This window comes from Lepisma saccharinum, chromosome 1, assembly GCF_977018435.1.
Source record: "Lepisma saccharinum chromosome 1, izLepSacc3.1, whole genome shotgun sequence".
Classification (NCBI taxonomy): Eukaryota; Metazoa; Arthropoda; class Insecta; order Zygentoma; family Lepismatidae; genus Lepisma; species Lepisma saccharinum.
In genome coordinates, this window is record NC_139229.1 from 11,375,851 (window position 1) to 11,396,287 (window position 20,437).

Sequence of the window (20,437 nt, forward strand, 5' to 3'; positions counted from 1 at the left end):
AACAATCGCCCTCTAAACTATTGATATATTGCATTTTTTCTCATTCTACGTCGCTGTGTACTACGTGGCATAGAAGAGAGGTTTACATTTGGTTGTCTTCGGAAATTGTCACCCTTACACGCTATTCTCATATTCAGTGCAACCAGTCACAGCCCAGTGTATGTTGGGTTGTCTAACTTAAGGGTGTGTATTGAGGGTGTCAACCACTATTTAAGATCCACGATCGACCAGTTATACATGTCTGAACCGCCCTTGTAGGCCATTGCTTCAATCCAATTTTGCTTTGGACCGTACACATGGAACAGAAAATTGGGTGCAGTTTCTATGAAGTCTCGTCCAAAGCATACTAGCAATCAAACAGTCTCAAAAACAAATGAACAAGAGTAATTTGTGATGCTGTAAGTAGGTCTCGGTAGATTTTAATCTTTTTTAAAAAGTGATTGAACCACATGTCGTCTTGATTTGAAATGTGGCCCATTTGTAGCAAGAAATCGACTCTGCGCAAACTCAAGCATAAGCCAATGAGAGGCGTGCTTTCTTACGTCATGAAGCTGACGGATGTTCGCTCGATGTCCACAATTGACCCTGTTAACTTCTGGACTCTTTCAGCCACATGCACGCGGTGTCCGAGTCAAAACAAAGTGATTCTCAACTACTACTCTGTTATTGTGCAAATAACGGAATGAAAAGTTGCAATCATTGCTGCAATTGCGCACTTACTGCAATTCTTATAATAAATAACTCACTCCATCGCTGGTAACGTTATATTGACAAGTAGCCTGTAGTGATGATCCCGCGGTCAGGTAAATTCGCTTTTTTAGAAGTCGATGACCGATCCAACAATTTAAATCATAAATAGCTTTCTATTTTTCTTAACTTTATACGTTAGTTAATATGTACACTTGAAACTTAATATTAATAAATAAAGTGTGACATAATCATAGAGTATTCGTTGGAATATGTCCAGGCTCGTTGCTAAAACATAAAATTTGGTTTAAATTAGTTGTCAACAACTGGATCTAATGGAATCTTTTAGTTTCCTCTGGTTAATATCATTAAATTAATTAGGTAAGTGCTGATTTTCATTGCAATGTTCCATTTCGGACACCGAAAAATTCAAATTAATCAAAATATTTCCATTTCAATAAATTTGCTAATAAAAATTGCTGCGGAAACTAAATTGACTGTGGTGCCCGTCCGTCAACCTTCAAATTTGGATGCGGAAAGCAACGCCCCCCCCCCCCCCCGGTTAGATCATTTGATCGCTCACCGCCACTGTCGCGATAGGGTATTCTGTTATCGAAGTCGAAACCCTAACGAAAGGCTATATTTCGAGGTGGTTGCGAGCTTGGGCTGCAAGTCGCTTAACCCTTGCCGCTCTAACGCGATAAAAACCCAAACGATTTTCGGTTATCGGTGGTAAAAACCGAACTAAAGGCCTTCTTCCAGCTCGGGCTGCAAGTAGCAAACTTCAGGAGAACCTCCTGAATTGACACCAGGGTCCAGTACGGGCCGTGGCCCACCGCTCTAGGACGCAAAACCTTACAGGACGGCCAAATCTCCAAGGGTACCCGCACTTGTCCTCCAAGGGTACAAGGGTAGTACTTGTCCTTCCTGGGATATCTGGAAAGACAATATATAATTCGAATGGTAAAATTGTAGCGTGAAAACTAGAGTGCTGCATCGAGGCTTTTTTGCTCGATCATCTAATAGTTCGCACGGGTGACGCTAGATGGCTTACGGAATCGACACTTTCTTCGCTCGAGCGAATAACGCTCGAACAGGCAAGCGATCAGCATACGCTCGAAGCCCAGAAGTAGTAGTTCACGTATAAGCGTAATTTGTCTGTGGTACTTGCCTTCAAACATGCTTTGTGAAGTGCAAGACGCAGTGAAATTGAAAATTAAGTAAACAGTCATTGTTTCCATGATAAAATGTAGTTTAGTCTACCTTGCCAATACATGGCGGTACATGCAAATGAAACTGCCAGGACGGATTTTACATATATACTCGTATTTGTACGATTATTGTCGCATTGAAATGATATTTGATATTCTATACATTCGAGCGAATCACGCTCGAGCGTGATGAGATTCAATTGAGTTTGAGCGAGCAGAAGTGGTCCAATGCAGTACTCTAATTTAAGAGGGCATAGGTGTGTGAAGACCCTCTGATTAGGGGGGCAAAAGCCTTGATGAAAGGTCAGTCGGGAAAGGAAAATCTCATTATATCTCACTCTTTTAGTTTTAAATGTATTCATGGTGTGTGTGTGTGTGTGTGTGTGTGTGTGCGCGCGCGCGCGCGCTTGTCCCTCTGGTAATTCACAATGCATTACAGAAAAGAAAGAAATTGGGAGTGAAGCGAGCAAGAAAATTTTTCGATCCAAATTTATATATAAATTGAAAACAGTATTGATTTAATAGCGCGCAAAAAAAATTATGGGATGCCATGGCATTCTCGTTTACAATTTTTCTCATTCAGATCGTTCGGCATACCGTGAGAACTCTCGCAGCCCCGTAGCTACTACTGCTCTGAACTTGACAAGACTGTAAGAAAAACAGATATTGGGAGCAAAGCGAGCAAGAAAATTTTACGAAATGAATTTTTATTTGTATAAAATTTGAAGTCGAGGGAGCAATTGCCCCCCTGCAGGTGTTCCTGGCCATCTGGAAGAAATAATGCAAGAAAGACGTGAAAACTAATTCCATCTTCAGTATTCTTTTGTCCTGCTACTCTTAGATTCTGTTAGTCTTGCATTCTTTTACTTCAATGTTTGCCCCCTAGAATTGATTTCCGTCCAAGGTTGGGATAAGGCAATGCCCCCTGCCCCCTTGTGGTTGTGCCACTGTGTCTCCAGTAGTTGCTTCGAACTTTCATCAGCTTCAAAATACTTCATTTTCTTTAAGATTATAATATCGTTTAATAACAGCAATAAGATTCCTCTACACTAGCTTTCTAAGTGAAAGTATAATAATATAGGGGCATCGAATGTCTGGAAAGGGGGGGGGGGCAAGGATGGCCACATCTCCCACTTCGAAAACGAATGTCAACCTAAAAGTATATATTTTGCATGTATAATTTGATTTCAATCATAGTAATTTACATTAATTATTATGCAATAATTTCAAATTGAAGAGATGTTTTTTGAAGGGGCAACACTATTATCGGGGTAATGGAAAAATACCTTGTTTGTCCCTTCGTGGAAAATAATATGCGAACGTCCGTGATTAGGGGAGTCAACTGTCCCCCTTGACCCCCCCATGAGCACGCCTATGTACAAGGGATGCTTTGAAAGAGAGTAGATTAAGTGGTGTCTGATATATGACGCTTTGTGAGAATTTTCTTAACTGAGGGAAAGCATCATTCCACACCCCCTCCACTTTGAGCACCACTCTCCTGAGAAAAAAATCCTGCCCTTGCAAATGTCCACTGATTCTCATCGTCACTTATTCAAGAGGAAAAAATACAGTGCAGAAATGGAACGACTAACTTTTCCTTATTCGTAAGACTGCCTAGTGTTGTCCCGCTAAACCTAGGTTCGAAGTCTGTCATGAACAGCACCTGAAATGAAGGGGTGTTTGGTTGAGCCTTGGAGTTACCTTGGGGGGGGGGATGCTCTTTAGTTTAACATAGTGACAATTAGACAACCAGGGGGGATGCTTTGCGCAAATTTGACCAGCTGGGGAATACCTTCCCCTCCCTCATCAGAAATCAGTGTTTGGAAGTAACTAGTTACTTGTAAAGCAGTTACTTTTCTGAAAGAATTCCAACTGGAACATGCTACTTTTGAAAATAAGTAGCCATTGGTGGATTTAGTGGGAGGGGTACGTGCTCCTCCCAAAAGGGGATGACTAGGTATTATTAAAAAAAATATTAGCACCATTATATTACAATGAATAAAAATGTTGGATCAATACTTTCACAGATGCAGATATTAAAAGAATGAAACAAAGTTTATTGCAAATAGGGGAGAGTCATCCAAAATGGGGTCACTTACATTTTGGTTTACCAAAAGCAATGTTATCATTGAAAAAAAAATGTTGCAATTTTTTTTTATTTTCCGAGTTGGTCTTAAGACATTCCCATTTGACCCACCGTCCCCATTTTGGGTGACTCACCCCTACATTAATCGGGACTAGATTTACTAAACACGTAAGTAAATCAACACTGGAAATCGAATCCTGAACTTGTTGATTACAAGGAAACAACATCAGATATTTTTCATGTTTGAGACAGTTTCAACTGACAAAAAGGATTCTCAAGCTTCTCCCTTTCTATAGTCATTGTTAATTTAAATAACGTAAAACTACTTCTAGTTCCCTGCCAGCTTCTGTGGCAAAGTGGTTAGCACAATGTGCTACAATGCCAAGGGTCCCAGATTCGAATCCTGGACTGGGTATGGGTGTTCTCTACGAGTGTCCCTTCATCAATGTCATCATATCATCATTCATCCTCATCTTCATGATTAGCCAAAAGTGATAGAAAAGTGATGTAAAATAAACTAAATCAGTCAATCAATTTATGACAATTAAATTGCTAACTAACTAACTCCCTAGCCTTCTTAAACCCGAAGGTTCATGGCTGCAGCAACACAGGCCTTCCATCTTTCCCTATCTTGAGCAAGTTCTATATACTCTTTTCCATCTCTACCGATTTCCCTTAGGTCCATCTCAACGTTGTCCCTCCATCTTCGTCTTGGCCTTCCTATAGGTCTCTTACCATCAGGTTTCCCAACAAGAATCCTGTAAACTCCTCTTTCCTCTCCCATTCGTGCCACATGGCCTGCAATTAAATTGCTGGCTTGGAAATTTGTAACATGGGAGAAAAGCTAAATTTGGTAACAGTTTCCAACTTTGTGTCTTCTCTGGATGCTAAGGTTTGTGGAATCATGCAAGGCGAGGTAGTTAACCTTTGTTACATGCTAAATGTAGAACATCCACGCTATATTGCAATTCGTCGTTTCTAATTGCACGAGAATACTTCAGTGTTCTGATTGATCCATTGATTTGGTGTTTTAAGTCCACTTTATGCACAGTAAGGATAATCGTGACTGAACCTACAGTGGGATCCAAACCACTATGTGCCACCACCGGGTATCGAACACTTCCGTGTTCTGCTGCATTCATTTCTAATGTGATAGTCGAGGTAGAAAATTTATTGCTTAATAAGAGAAAGTGTTTAATGTTTGTGCATATATGCAGTGGCGGCGAGGGGGGCAGTTGCCCTCTACTTTTCGCCACTTTTGCCCATACACAATGCTAAACCTTATCTAGAAAGTGAAATATACTGTCTTTGCCACCCCAGTTTTAGCACCTTGCCCCCCGGTTTTGGAACCCAATCGCCGCCACTGCATATACAATATATATAGGGAGAGTAAAATCAAATAAACTGCACTCCTTTATTTGCCACTATTAACATCCTTTTCAGAATGAAACACTTTGTTTCCTACTTTCGATACAAGGCACATATTATGTTTTTGGATAGCGACAGAAAGTATGTAAACACCGACAACAATGAAGATTTTTTGTTTTCTCCACAATTCAAATGAATGAACTCGATATGCGGTTTTAATATTGTGAGTTTCTAGCTGGAAAGAGTGCTGCCTCCTGGATGAAGGTTAATGAATGATCCTTTTACTTGGCTCAAGTGGGTTTTACAAATTGATAAATGCATATGAACCTTTGCATTTGATTATTGTCTTATTGGGAAAGTTTAAATCACACAAGCAACGCAAAATTTTGGTTCAATTCTCTACTAACCTTTCCCAGCAAAATTCGAGAATTTTCATGCAAAATATCACTGACAAATGGTAAAAGTAAAGAAATTTGCGCAAAATGAATATCGAAAACTTGATGCAATTACAGAAGCGATCACCTACTGAAGTATATCTTCATCTGGACAATGCAGAAAAAGGGATGCTCAATACAATTCAATAGAAATATGCATAGCACTTGGGAAATATAATACTTTTACATATACTGTGGAAACTAATCTATACAAAAATAAAAATAAATCATACATAGTGATTGTTCTCTTGTTCACAACGCTTTAATACTCTTGGAGAAAGTTCCATTTACTGACAATTATCACCATAGGCACAGACTTTAGAAAGGTAGTGGGGAGGGGGCAAGGCACTTTCTGCCCCACAAAATTCCCCAAGAAGTAGGTATATACATTTTGAATAAAAGAAAATGTAGTTATCAATATTGCCCCTCCCCCAATAATTATATGATGTTGGTTGGTTGGTTGTTTGATTTGGTGTTTTAAGTCCACTTTATGCACAGTAAGGCTAATTGGGACTGGACCTTCAGTTTAAAGTGGGATCCGCACTATGTGCCTCCATTGGGAATCGAACCCGGGACCCCATTACAAGGCAATGACGTTATATGATGTTGGCATTATCATGTCATCAATATAAGACAACCATTACCCAAAATGCTAGTTTAAGGAAGCCTTGTCATGTATCGAAGTTCTTTTGATCCCATATGGAAATAACGCAAAAAAGGTGTTTTTATTTGCGTGTTTGTTTCGAGATATTTGTTTTATCCTATATGATTTTGTATTTCCGACCTCGGAAAACATGAACAAAATTGACAAGCATTATTCATCAACATATTTCCTAACGATTTTCCTTATCTTACTCAGTAAGCCAATGTAAATCCAAAAGCAGCGAAAGTGCAAAAGTAATTTACAGTTACCTTCCAGTACCAGTAACTGTAACTGAGTTACTTTTTACAATAACTGTAACTCACGTTACTTTTAAAAAATAACTTTCTGAACATTGGCAAATATCAGTAGGTCTCGGTTTGACATGTGTGTTGATCAGGTGTCCCCACTGTGCTCCCTGAAGATTGGAAAGAAAAAAAAGGAGCGAGTGGGTGAAAAGATCTCAAAATTGAGAATTTGGTTGGTAGAATATTGGTTGTAATAACCCATGAGGGCCAGTGCCACCTACTGACTACCGGTCTCACTCCCAACTGGCAAGGTGGGAGATCATCCGACCAGTTACAGGGTGAAATGTGGTCAGCACGACGAACCCTCAGTCATTGTTGTACATTGCCATGACCGGATCACGCTACTCATTTGTAGCTCCCCAATTTCCTCATGATGGTGGGTGGCCAGTCCCATACACAGGTCGAAATCTCAAGAGAAAAGTTGTTACGCTTCGTCCCAGGAGACTCGAACCTGCATGCATCCCGTAGCTCGAGCCCAAAGCATGATGCCTTAGACCGCAGGACCACGGTGGAGGACAGAATTTTATATCGGTACTTTATCAGTATCGGTCTATCCCTAATACATTTATTTTTCAATCTCAACAATGTATTGTAATTAAACTAGGGAGGCAGAAGGGTGATGTAGAAATAACAAAAATATGAATATGACAACACACACTGTAGATAGCAGTGGAGATATTTTTTACATAGTAACATCTGCTGTTTCTACCCACTCAAAATATTAGTCATCTCTAACTCTGGAACCACTATCTTACACTTCCAGATTTTTAAAATTTTCTCACATTATACATTCAATCTTCCAATGAAGCAAAATGTTTCAAAATATTCACAGATTTTTAAATTTCCTGGACTTCAAATTTTGCACCTTGGCCTGAAAAACATGAGGTTCCATGGCATATTTTAACATTACTAGAATTCAATGTACACTCCACAAGTTACTCAAAACCACAGATTCTTCCAAGATTTTATTGTTTTGTTTTGATACAAATATACGAGGGCAATTCGGAAAAAAACCTCCGTTTGGTTATCAATGACATACATTCGTAGATACAGAACTTGTATTATATACATTTGAAACTTAGAACATGACATTACTTTTCACCATAATCACCATTCCAATTGAGGCACTTGTCATAACGTTTTACAAGGTTTGAAATTCCTTCTGCAAAAAAATCTGCCGCCTGGGAATGAAGCCACCTGCTAACAGCATCGTGAAGCACATTGTCATTGTCGAAGCAGTGCGATGCAAGCCACTGTTTCATGTGCCTGAAGAGGTGGTAGTCACTCGGTGCCAAATCTGGGCTATAGGGAGGATGACCAAAAACATCCCAGTGGAACTGCTCCAAAAGTTCTTGAGTACGTCCAGCAGTGTGCGGGCGAGCGTTATCGTGAACCAACACCACACCGGAAGTCAGCATGCCACGACGCTTGTTCTGGATGGCTCGTCTGAGTTGTCGTAATGTTTCACAGTAGACTTCTGAAGTGATGGTCGATCCACGCTCCATGAACTTCACTAACAGTACACCTTTCACATCCCAGAAGACTGTTGCCATAACCTTTATGGCAGACAATGTTCGCCGAGCCTTTTTGGGTTTCTTTGGTGAGTGCGTATGTCCCCACTCCATTGATTGCTCTTTGGTTTCAGAGTTCGCGTACGACACCCAGGTCTCATCGCCAGTCACAATTCTGTTAAGGAATTGTTCTCCTTCTTCGGCATAACGTGACAGAAAGTCCAAAGCAGAGCCCATTCTGTTTTTCTTTTATGCTCCTCCGAAAGGAGTTTTGGAACCCAACAAGCACAGAACTTGTGGTACCCCAACTTTTCTGTCACCACCTCGTACAAAACAGTCCGAGAAAGTTGGGGAAAGCGCAGAGAAAGTTCCGATATCGTGAACCGACGGGTTTCACGGACAGTTTTGTTAATTTCCTGCATGAGTTCGTTGCTGACTACAGATGGGCGCCAACTTCTTGCCGCATCGTGCACGTCGGTTCGTCCATCTTTAAACATGCGACACCATTCACGTACGACACTGTCACTCATCACGTTTGGTCCGTAAACATCACACAGTTCGCGATGAATCGCAGCCGCCGAAAGATTTTTCGCACACAGAAATCGAATTACGGCACACACTTCACATTTGGCGGGCTTTGCTATTGGAACGTTCATTTTCAATTGTTGTAACGGATGAGTGAACTGCAACACAACCTTCTCCTTCCACTGCTCACTGTCTACTGGACTACTGCACATACTGCCACAGGACTGACGTCGCTCTTCCCGGACATTTCTCGCGCATGCGCAAACGGAGGTTTTTTTCCGAATTGCCCTCGTACATCAAATCTTAAAGTCGTCTGCTATTTGAGTCATGTGGAATATAATATAAGTACAAGTACATAAGGAAAATGCAATTTAAACTGAAGTAATTTTTATTTTCACATTTGCACATGAAAAGTTTAGTCAGGCAATAAAACAATTACTATATGTATAATATTGTTAAACCTGATGAAATTACTAATAGTGAACAAGTAAAAACTTACAGATTTGCAAGTATTATTTTTGAGCTGCATTAAAAATCACATATAATCTCTCATTGTTAGTTAAAAAATAAATAACATATTAGTGACTTAAAATCATGTCTTTCTCTGTTATCCCAATATGTACATATATACACAACATTATACAATTGCTTTTTAAACACAGGTTTTTTCATGCAGAACTCTTCACAACTTTTACACCACACCATGTGAAGCTGTAGATTTTAAAACTTATGTCATTGTCAGGTTTCACATAAGTGCATGTTTTGCAGGACTCAAACTGTGAGTAAGTAAACAGTAATAACCACACTCACAATAAAAATGGTAGGTATCCAGGTCTTCAAGAATGCCCAAAAACTGCAAAGATACAGTAAGCATGAGTACATTGCAAAGGTACAAAAGCTTTGATATATGCATATATTTTTAGATCAATATTTTAAGTATACAACCAAAATTAACAAAGTGACAAGGATCTGTCACTTGTTGCATACCTAAGAAATTTTCCTCGATTTTAAGTTTTTTCAGCTTGGTCCCCTGAAAAACGTAAAATTGAGGTTCCACTGTATATATCTGAATGAAGATGTTAAAAAGGCATTTCAGTGTTACGTGTGTGACATATCACAGACAGAATGTAAAGTTCTAGACATGTAATTGGATTAAAATGTTCATAACAAGTGGATTTCATAGACTATGAAGCTTTGTGGCATCTGCTAACAAATGAAAAAAAGAAAAAAGAAAGTATGACATAGCCTGAATGCATGAAAAAGCATTAAAGGTCTTTTCTACTGTTACGGCAGGCACCCTACATGCTGGCAAGAGAAGTGTGGAGCGGGCAATATGCAGCAGACCAACCAGACAACAGCAGTGGCGCTGAGTGTTAAGACATCGAGAGGATCAAGTTCTGCCCTCACCTTGTTCTACATACTGCTGCGTTTCTTATCGTGCTGGATTGGTCGCTTCCCCACTTCCCTTGCCAGCAGGTAGGGTGCCTGCCGTAAGACTGGAAAAGAGTTATAACAAAAATGTGTTATGTGTGTGATGTTTTAAAAATGTAACAAGGTTTAACTTCATTTGTCTGTGAAACGTATAGGGTGCAGATGCTAATTTTGTTGGTGAAATATGCAAATTACAAGATGCATTCACAAACGTTTAAACCTTAATCTGAAAATTATTAGTGTTTTTATTTTAATTAATTCATTTTGTTATTTATATGGTGTAGGACTACTTTTTATGGAATGCCCCCAAGTCACTTTCTTATCTTCCAAGTCTGAGTAAAATGTAAAATGTCTCTCCCCTTCAAAACTCGCACACAAGAGTATGGTTTTACTGAAATGAGGAATCTGTCGCTTGGGATAAGAATGAGGGAGATGCTGTAGCTATAATTATTTGTATTTTTATCATTTTGTGTTAGTTACATATACACATACCTTACATACTTTCCATGGAGTAGCATCAAGAAACATAATTTCACCATATTCCAAGAAGCACTCTCCTTATAATGCATAAGATTCAGGGCATAGGCAACATGAGAGTGGCAGTTGTCACAGAATAGATTATGCTGAAAAGAAATGATAGTACATATATTATAGCCTGCTAGGATAATGTAGTTCTTAACATATCATCTTTCATGTTCACATATGTATTTTTTGAAAGTTCTTAAATAATTTATTTACTTTTATAGCTCACTATACAAACATCAGTAAAATGAGAATAAATCATAGGGTGTATAGCTTTCTATCTTACAATAATCTGCAGGAGACTACAATTTATTGCTGCCTTAATCATTAAACTTCAATAATTTGCTCTGCTAGTAAATATTATCTTCGCTTGGATTATGCATTAAACTCGGACCTTAAGCCCCCTGCACACGGGGACAGTAGTGGCGGCCAGTAGTACTAGCCAGTAATGGCCGCTACTAATTATCCCTCTACTGTCCCCGTGTGCAGGGGTACTTCCGCTTCAACGTCCAGTAGACTACTGGCGGCCACCAAACTCAAACATGTTTGAGTTTAGTGGACGCCAGAGGGCCAGTAACACAGTCACGTGACCTAGTGGCAGCCATTATTGGACGTGTCTTTAAAGGTACTGGCCGCCAGTAGAGCGCTAGACTTTGTTGAGGGAAGAACTACTTTTGTGATTACTTTCGTATTTACTTTCGTTGCGAAATTTAACACCGGAAATTTGTTCAAAATCTGAAGAAGCGAAGACAAAACCAACTGCTAGTGTAAAATGGAGTGCGGACAATATCGGTACATTTTTAGAAACTTACATAAACTATGAACTACTATGGAACGTTCGTCATTCTGATTATGGCAACAAGGCAAAGAGGGAGAGTTCAATGATAAAGATAAAGGGTGAATTAATAGGACTAGGGGTCGCAGTTCCCGACTTGGGTTTCTTGAGAGCCCGTATAAAGGCTATAAAGGCCACGTACAAAGGTGAACTCCTGAAAGTGAGTGAATCAAAAGCAAGTGGGGCGGGCACTGACGACGTCTACGTACCGAAAATACCATGGTTCACTGCAGCCGACAGTTTCTTGAGAGATGTACTCATCAAACTGTTGACAGTGAACAGAATGTCGACAAATCGATTGAAGAGGACTCATCAGAACCCCCAGTTGTGCCTACTTTTCACATACCTAATACCAAAAAACGGCGTGTAAGCAACTTATTTAAAGTTTAGGGTGTGATTGCAAAATTACAAAAAATAACTGAGAGTCGCCCGTCAACTTCAAACAAACTCCAGTCCGACGAGGTTGACGTATTTGGAAAATATGTTGCAGCTCAGTTGAGGGACCCATGAGGAACCGACTTACTTGCCAAGACAAAATTCAATCTATGCTAACAAAAGAGAGATTGCAATTCTTGGAATCCCCACGACCTTCACCTTCTCCGATGTTATCTGGAGTCTCGTCCTACGTCGGTAATTCTGATGACGACGATAGTATTCAAAACGAATTTATAGCTGAAGGAGATTTTGTTTACAGACATTTACATTGAAATGACATTACCTGACAAACAAATTTTGTTCTGTGTACTTTACAAATCATTACAATTAATATTACATTTCATAATAAATTGTACTAACGAAAATTGATATCTTTTTTGAATCACCTCTTTTATGGTTAGCAAAGTTGTTGGGAGTGACAACCCCTAAAAGATATGCACATTTCTGCACTTATTTACTTTCAACTCACCAGTCTTACTAAGAATTTGCTACTCTCTTTACAAATGTTTATTAAATGATACAAAAGATAGACCCAGTCTTGATTTTTCTACTACCCTATACTATAAATTAACAAGTTAGCAAGCAATAATTGTGAGATCTTAACTTCATATATTCTTGTAATGCTGTGGTTATTGCTGTAAGTACTTCTGGCATAAAACTAGAAATGGTGTTGGCTGGTATTCGAAACATGATTGCTAGAGTTTAGTAACTGTCACCAGTAGCTAAAAATCGTAAGGCAACCTCTAGTTTTGGACGGGCAGGAACTGCGTTTTTGATTAGCGTATCTGTTTTTGATATTTTATGTTCAATTAAATTACACAGTTCGTTAAATTGCCCCACACTCATTCTCATAATTCTCTTGTATTCCAGAGGATCCTCCTCGGCAAGTTCCCGCAGTATTGTAGCCGAACCTCCCAGCTGATCTCTACGACACACCCAGTCTTTAACCCAGCACGCCCTCTTTTTGGTTACTATTTCTTGAAGCTCTTCACTTAAACAATGTACAATATCACTCATCAACAGCTTCCTCGAACTCTTCATCAACCTCCTCCATGTTCTCACACATCCTCTGACTGTTGCACTCACCACGTCCACACACAAAAAAACTGGCTACTGGCTGCCACTAATAGAAGCCATTACTGTCCTCGTGTGTAAGCCTACTGTCCGGCCATTTCACTGGCTGACACATCTAGCCGCCAGTACTGGCGGCCAGTACTGTCCCCGTGTGCAGGGGGCTTTAGTCATAAACATTAGATTTTTCAACTTCACTAACCTTTACCTACCCAAAAGGCACAAAGGACATAAAAATGGTGTTTGCATGAATGTTCAAGGAGGACACAAATGTGTCTTTATAATCATACTGTGGCTCAATTTATGCTCCTGACATTCATGTTTTTTATTAGTATGACATTCTGGCCTAATCTAGGCTGAAAAAATTAGGTATCATTCATGACTACTATTTCTAGTTTCCAAGATATAAATTATTCGAGAATATTACATAATATCAATGTTCTTCTTGAAGGTTCACATAACCACTTTTTGTACCTGCAAAATAATCTAACACAGTTACTTTTAGTGGTTTTTATTTGATTTTATCTGCAACGTTTCGTTCTGGTTTCCTAGAACTTTTTCAGGCTACACAAACAACAACACAACCTCAAATGGATAGTCACTCTACATGTCTAAGGAATTAATGCCCTTATTTCCTCCTAGATAAAATTGGATTTTCCACCTTGCAGGTGTTATGGCTGGCTGTTCCATCCTGTAACCTAATCTTCTTGTCTTCCAACCCCTCCTCCTCCTGGTGGCACTGACCTTCCCTTCCTCCTTGAGGGCCTCCCGCTGGCACAGTGGTAGTGTCCTCGCCTTGTAATCAAGGAGTCCCAGGTTCGATACCCGGTGGAGGCAGAAGTGGTTCGTATCCCATTTTAAACTGTAGGTCCAGTTCCGATTAGCCTTACTGTGCATAAAGTGGACTTCAGACTTCACTGCGGATCCACCCTCAGCAGTTGCAGATGTTTAACATTAAGGAAAATAATATGACAGATTGCACAACATCCAGTGGAGTGCCCAAGGGGGAGTTGTTGGGTGTTACAACCCCTCCCCCCCTTTGGCCCAGTACTCCTAAAAATAAGTCAAGGGTAGGAAAAGATGGCAAAATGAGAGCTAACTACCCGAAAAAGTATATGTTATCCCTCGCTTTCAAAAATACTGGGCATGCCACTGACAACATCTGTATGTTGAATTAAGTTTTTTGGTTTTAAGTCCACTTTGTGCACAGAAAGGCTAATCAGGACTGGACTTACAGTTTAAAGTGGGGTCCAAACCAAAGTGCTTCCACTGGAAATCAAACCTGGGACACCTTGATTTCATAAGGCTGAATTGTATCTTTTGCACATATGCTGTATGAAGAAATGAAATGCCAAACTACTAAGTGAGACAAGTGCACATTTAATGTGTATTACCCTTACAAATTAATATTTTATTGCACACATGCTAAGAACAATATGAAGGCTAACCACTCTAGTTTTGTATTCTTCAGACGCTTCCATGATGCTCCGGTCCCAACCATTTTGGCCTCCTCTTGCCAAAAGAGGGTCCAGCCTCCAGTACTTGGTAGGTTTCCCAAATGCCATGTTGTCTTCGGATACAAAGTAGGGGCCGGCAAAATCTCTTATCACTCCTGTAGAGTACGCAATACCCATGTGACCAATGATAGGAAATATCCACCTACAATACAAAAATCAAGTTCTTATGCACAATTTTTATTTTCAATGATCATGTATCAACTAATTATCTTTAGATCCTTCTTTACTTCTATAATGTTACTGCACACACACACACACACACACAACTTACTGAAAAGAAAAAGTACTACCAGTTAAAAGTATCTTTTATAATTTTCTTGCTCTTGAACAGCAAATACAGTGTGTTCATTTTGCTTCTGGGCCGAGATAGCACATAAACAACTTTCAACAACTCTTATGACACAGGTTAGTAGTACTCGTTATGCAATATAATTGCCTACATGCTAAAGATATGTGCGTAATTAAGCGAGACATTATGGGACGAAAATGCCGGCATCTGCATCATGTCATGCGCAATCTCGACCCAGAGCCAAAATGAACACACTGTATAACAGTATGCAAATTGTCCACCAGCATGTTCATTTATTGTTTTCTGCAACATGGTAAAGGTAAGGTAAAGTTCTCCATTCACTTTACCATGCCATGAAGCATACATAATTGTCTGAGGCCTTGGTTATTATAATACAGCAGGCAATGGTTATGAATGTTTTATGATTTTGCAACCTGAATAGGGGTATTAGGAAGTATTTTTGAATACTGGATTGTTGAAATTTAAAAGTTGTACAAAGTATTATATTCTACAGATATTATGACTTGAAAAATTGCTTACACAAGTATCCATGCTTCCCAGAAAGCAACCACTCTGTTTATGGCCATCTCAAACCCATACTAAGGCTTAAATGGGGTTTCGTTCTTGAGACCAGATATCACGTGGTCAGTTGTTGAAAACTTTTAACAACAGTCTCAATGCCAAGAGCCCTAAACCTGACTTTTCTAAGATAACAACAAAAGTATTTAGGAATGTTTTATTACTGCTAAGACCCCTAAATCCAACCTGCCTAATTTAACAACAAAAGCATTTAGAGTAAGGTGACCAGATTTTCTGAGATGAAAAGCAGACATCCATGGATGCACACAGGTAGCGTCTACAAATGTTATTCATTACAGAAACATGCCATTGAATCCCTACAAATTATCATTTACAAGTAGTGGATGTAGATACAGATTTCTGCACCCAAATTCGGTGTCCTCGCTCATTAGTGAGACAAGTGTTATTCTCCTAGCTTACACGTCTTTTTTAATATTCATGCTGAAACAACTTCCCGATCCCGTAAAATACTCATACATTGTGAAATAATATTCAAATATTATTAATCAATAGTGAGAATATATTTGTCTCTTGTCCCATCTGTAGTATATTCCTCCATAATCACCTCATCAATACATCAAACAATTTTAAATTCTCGGAGTGCACCTGTGCCCCAAGTGTCAAGCACTTGAACCTCATATATCATATCACATGAATAAATCAAATGCAATATCTGTTTCTAAGCAATAAGTAAGAACTTGAAAGCAGGCCTAAAGCTGCGAGCGTGAAATTTTTTAGATGTACGACTATATTTTTGTGTAAGCACATACACGCATATGTGTACATGTATGAGGCGTATTTTTAAAGTAAGTACCGTTTTGAATTTCCGCCACTGCAGCGCTGCGGTCGTTGTCCCGTGCATGCGCACTGTGTACCTACATCTGTTGGCAAGCCACAGATGCCATTGCAGCAACAATTGATTGTGTATACATTTGCTTTTGCATATTTAAAATGCCTCCGCCGATTGAGAATCCCGCCGACTGTGAAATACGCGCTGTTATTCATTTTCTTAGTGCTAAAGGCGTGAAAGCAGTTGAAATTCACCGTCAGATTTGTGAAGTGTGCAGGCGATGAAACATGGGTGGCCTACGTTACATCAAAAACAAAACAACAATCCATGGAATGGCGGCATTCAACATCGACCAAGAAAGTGAAGTTTAAGCAGACAATTTCAGTCCGGAAAATCATGTGTACAGTGTTTTGGGACAGGAAGGGGTTGTTGCTTGTTGATTTTTTGCTTCGTGGTGACACAATAAATTCCGAAACATATTGTGAGACTTTAAAAAAACTGCCGTGCCATTCAAAACAAAAGGCGCGGCATGCTGAGTAAAGGGATCGTTTTGCTGCATGACAATGCCCACCCACATGCGGCCAATCAAACTCAAGATCTCATTGCATCATTTGGCTGGGAACAATTTGATCATCCTCCATACAGCCCCAATCTAGCACCCAGTGACTACCACGTGTTTCTGCAACTGAAGAAGCATCTCGGAGGTCAGCGCCACGATGACGACGATAGCCTCAAAACAGCCGTATTGCAGTGGCTGTCAACTCAGGAGGCAAACTTCTATGACGACGGAATACAAAAGCTTGTTGTTCGATATGATAAGTGCCTTAATATTGGTGGCAATTATGTGGAAAAGTAGATAAAAGTGTGGTCTTTCATGCAACAATAAAATTGTTACAAAAAGTTTACTTGTTTTTTGTACATATCAAAACGGTACTTACTTTAAAAATACGCCTCCTGTGTATGCCACCAATTTATATAAAAAGTTAATTGTGTATTTATGAGAGGGAGGACTTTATTGAGGCAAACATTTGCAGGACATTTCGCAGGATGCTGTTGACCCTAATTTAGAGGCGTAAAACCCCTTCCTAACTTACCGGTATGTTATGCGACATTGTAACAGAAGCGATGGGTACACCTAAACAACAGTAAATGAACAGTTGCTCGCAAAGACGTATGCATATTGGAGCATACAATGGACAAATGATACCTCACAAAAGATGCAGCTACAAGAGAAGTATATTTGTGAAGACATTTAGAAATGGCAAATTGACAATATACAGAAAGTCTCCAATTTTGTTAATTTTCGGTATACTAACTAATTTTGGCCTCCTAATAACGAATCTGTTGTAAAAAACCGGGGATAATGTCTGGAAATTTGAAAAAAAAGCAGATTGATTTTTTTTTATATATAGGTGTATATGCGTAGTTTTAGGAACGAAATGTTAATACTATGCTTGCCTAACCTAACTGAACCTAACCTAACCTTCTGTGAATGGTTTGTGGGCCAATGATCTTTCAATAAGGAATTCCTAGTTTTGTAGCACGTAACCGACGAACAATGTTTCACGGAACACGACATTCTTCCTGAAATCAATGGTGGAGTATATGAGTAGTTTTACAAACTAAATATTATAACTATGCTTGCCTAACCTAACCTTACCTGAAATTGTTATCCGTGAATGATTTGTGGGCCAATGATCACTTTCAATAAGCAATACCTAGTTTTGTAGCACGTAACCGACGAACAATGTTTCATCACTACAGAACACGCCATATGGAGAATTCTCGCGGTAAATAACAACGTTATTTTACAAATGTACAATTTTAACATGCGACCCCACATCGTAACTCCAGATACGTCACCAGGAGTGCATAAGAAGTGAGTATAAGAAATAGGAAGTGAATTACAGACTTTCTCTATATTGTAAATTCTTACCTAGAAATGGAACCATGTCGAAAGAGCGGTGTACAATGATTACTTAGGAATTAAACAATCGGAACTTGGGCAATAAAGGGACATTATTTATATTAAAGTACAGAGTGCTATTGATACTTTCATACGCCTTGTACTTTGTCGATTCGGAATAGTTAATGTTTAAGGCTTTGGTACTTACGTTAAAAGGGGTATTGGAGTCCATACAATGCAGTACGGATATCTAGTTTTATTGTGATCCATTGGCAACTCTTGTTCATTCTCGTCTTGAATATCTATATCTACTATTTTACTTCTGCTGCTTTCACTTGACACCGACAAATCACGACGCATTTTAACGTGGAATCATACCTACGTTAATACCTGTGGGAAAAACTAATACCTTTCATTGACTAGTTCATAACATATAAATTATTTTCCGTTCTGTTTTGAAGTACATAAAAGAAAATTAATAAAGTTTCATTGTCAACACAGTACACACGGATTACTGCCCGCTCCCGTCCTCCTGATGATAGCAAGGCAGAGAGTTTTTATACATCTCTTTACTTTCATAATATTATCGCGATTTTATGAATGCCACATGGATTAATTAGCAAAACACAGCTGTCTGCCACTGTAAAATAGAATTATTGACTTGTTACATACAACAATATTTATGTTTGTAAGTATCTATGCTAGTCACAATGTGGTCCTAGCATAGAGGTCCTAGTCAGTACTAAAAGTCACAGGGTACCCAAAAATCAATGTCGATGATACTATGGTGTAATACTAATTGTCCCCTGTAAAAAGAAAGTAATGATAGTAAAACGCTTGAAAAATAAGTGCATAACTACCAATTCATTCTGTCGTGGATTACATCTCGTATAACATGTAACACGATTTACTAAAATTATTTGGACATTGTCAATGTCACATTGAGCTCCTCTCCAAGTTGCCGTGTGGTACGGGATGAACTGTAAGAACATTACTGTTAATAACTGTGTACGGATGTAAACAAGCAGTAATATAGCAGAAAACTTTCATTTCGTTCATGAATATATAAATATGGGCACATTTAAGTGAAGTTACAAAAGGAAAGCAGCGAAGCGTACGTTTCATTTTAAAAGAATTTTAGCACTCATTGAAGGAAGTATGAGAAACACCAACAGGCTTGGCAAGTACGCAAGTATTACAGTTCGTGCACAATTTTTTTTAAAAATAGTGGTAGTAGTAAAAGGCTAAGCTCCCATTATTTAGCATATGTCCTATAAATTACATGTAATTATCAACACAGGCATTTGTATTGAAACTTGTATTTTCATCAGAGCTGTTTTTAATTGTGCACGAACTGTAATACTTGCGTACTTGCCAAGCCTGTTTGTGTTTTGTGTTCTTATTCTATGTTGTTACTTTTCCTTCTTGCGTAACACGAATTGAAGATGTCTTGTGGAGATAACTTAACCCTTAGCTTCCCAGGCCATGTTTTTGTCGCACACTGTCCCAATCCGGTCTCACAGACCTCATATTTCAAAATAAACAATAAAAATGTTTTAAAACATAAAACTAAACATGAACCTAAGGTAACACTTTACTATACCAGAGACGGATTTCTTCAAATTTACAGGAGAAAGTACTTACACAAATCATTTTCTGTAGCATTGTTGATGTTCGGGAATGTAGTTTTGATCCATTTTAATGCGAATGCATGTGGTTTTTTTACGTAAATCTATTTCCGACGCGCTATTGCTGCTGCCGCCATTTGCTTTCTGCACGTCATCGAGAAAAACCGATGTTGTCCGTATATGCTAAATTGAACGAAAGGAGTGCTAATGGAACCTAACCTAACCTAGTAGGCATACCTCGTCCCTGTGATGGTTCGTGAGGCTATCGTGAATTTTTGGGCTAACGTCAATGGTTTTTGGGGCTACCCGTGGATGGTTTTTTTGGCTAACGTCAATGGTTTTTGGGGCTAACATCAATGGTTTTTGGGACTAACGTCAATGGTTTAATAATTACTCTTTATGTCAAAAATTCAACTTTTTGTGGTGAAAAAAATTTGTGAAATGTTTTTATTTTTTTAAAAATTTAGGTATTTTTCTTTAGAAATTCATTATTTCACCTAAAGAAATGTTCCGCAATGCAGAATAGTACGTTAGCAATGTAAAAAATTGCGAAATAAATCATTGATAGGTGTCTCCGGTATAGTAAAGTAGTACCGAACCTAATATTACATGATATCATTATTACTGTAAAAAATCAAATACCCTTTACTCTATTTGGTAAACT

The 20,437-nt window shown here is 38.9% G+C and overlaps 2 protein-coding genes across 3 annotated transcripts in view; one reads left to right on the forward strand and one right to left on the reverse strand.

The window, feature by feature from the left end:
• Positions 1 to 9,146: 9,146 nt before the first annotated feature.
• Positions 9,147 to 18,677, reverse strand: LOC145984220 (transmembrane protein 222). Its single transcript, XM_083117820.1, has 4 exons — positions 18,354 to 18,677; positions 14,513 to 14,723; positions 10,694 to 10,824; positions 9,147 to 9,623 (listed from the first exon to the last, which is right to left on the reverse strand). Exons 1-4 carry the CDS (start codon positions 18,503 to 18,505, stop codon positions 9,542 to 9,544), a joined length of 576 nt encoding a protein of 191 aa, XP_082973946.1. The 5' UTR covers positions 18,506 to 18,677; the 3' UTR covers positions 9,147 to 9,541.
• A 469-nt stretch (positions 18,678 to 19,146) lies between these two features.
• Positions 19,147 to 20,437, forward strand: part of mio (GATOR complex protein mio) — a 35,515-nt gene continuing 34,224 nt past the window's right edge. Inside the window, exon 1 of one of the 2 annotated variants that reach the window (XM_083129186.1) lies at positions 19,147 to 19,259. The gene's annotated coding sequence lies outside the window, so the exon portion shown is untranslated. Of the gene's footprint in view, positions 19,330 to 20,437 lie in introns of both variants that reach the window. The other variant, XM_083129189.1, reaches the window with a different exon arrangement.

Bases quoted from the DNA above. Each gene is read 5' to 3' on its own strand.
- LOC145984220 (XM_083117820.1), bottom strand. From the start codon at position 18,505: ATGCGTCGTGATTTGTCGGTGTCAAGTGAAAGCAGCAGAAGTAAAATA. The intron at 14,724-18,353 runs GTAAGTACCAAA...TTTGTATTGTAG, and splicing joins ACTCCAATACCCCTTTTAAC to GTGGATATTTCCTATCATTG. The intron at 9,624-10,693 runs GTATGTGTATAT...GTATCTTTGCAG, and splicing joins CTCCATGGAAAGTATGTAAG to TTTTTGGGCATTCTTGAAGA.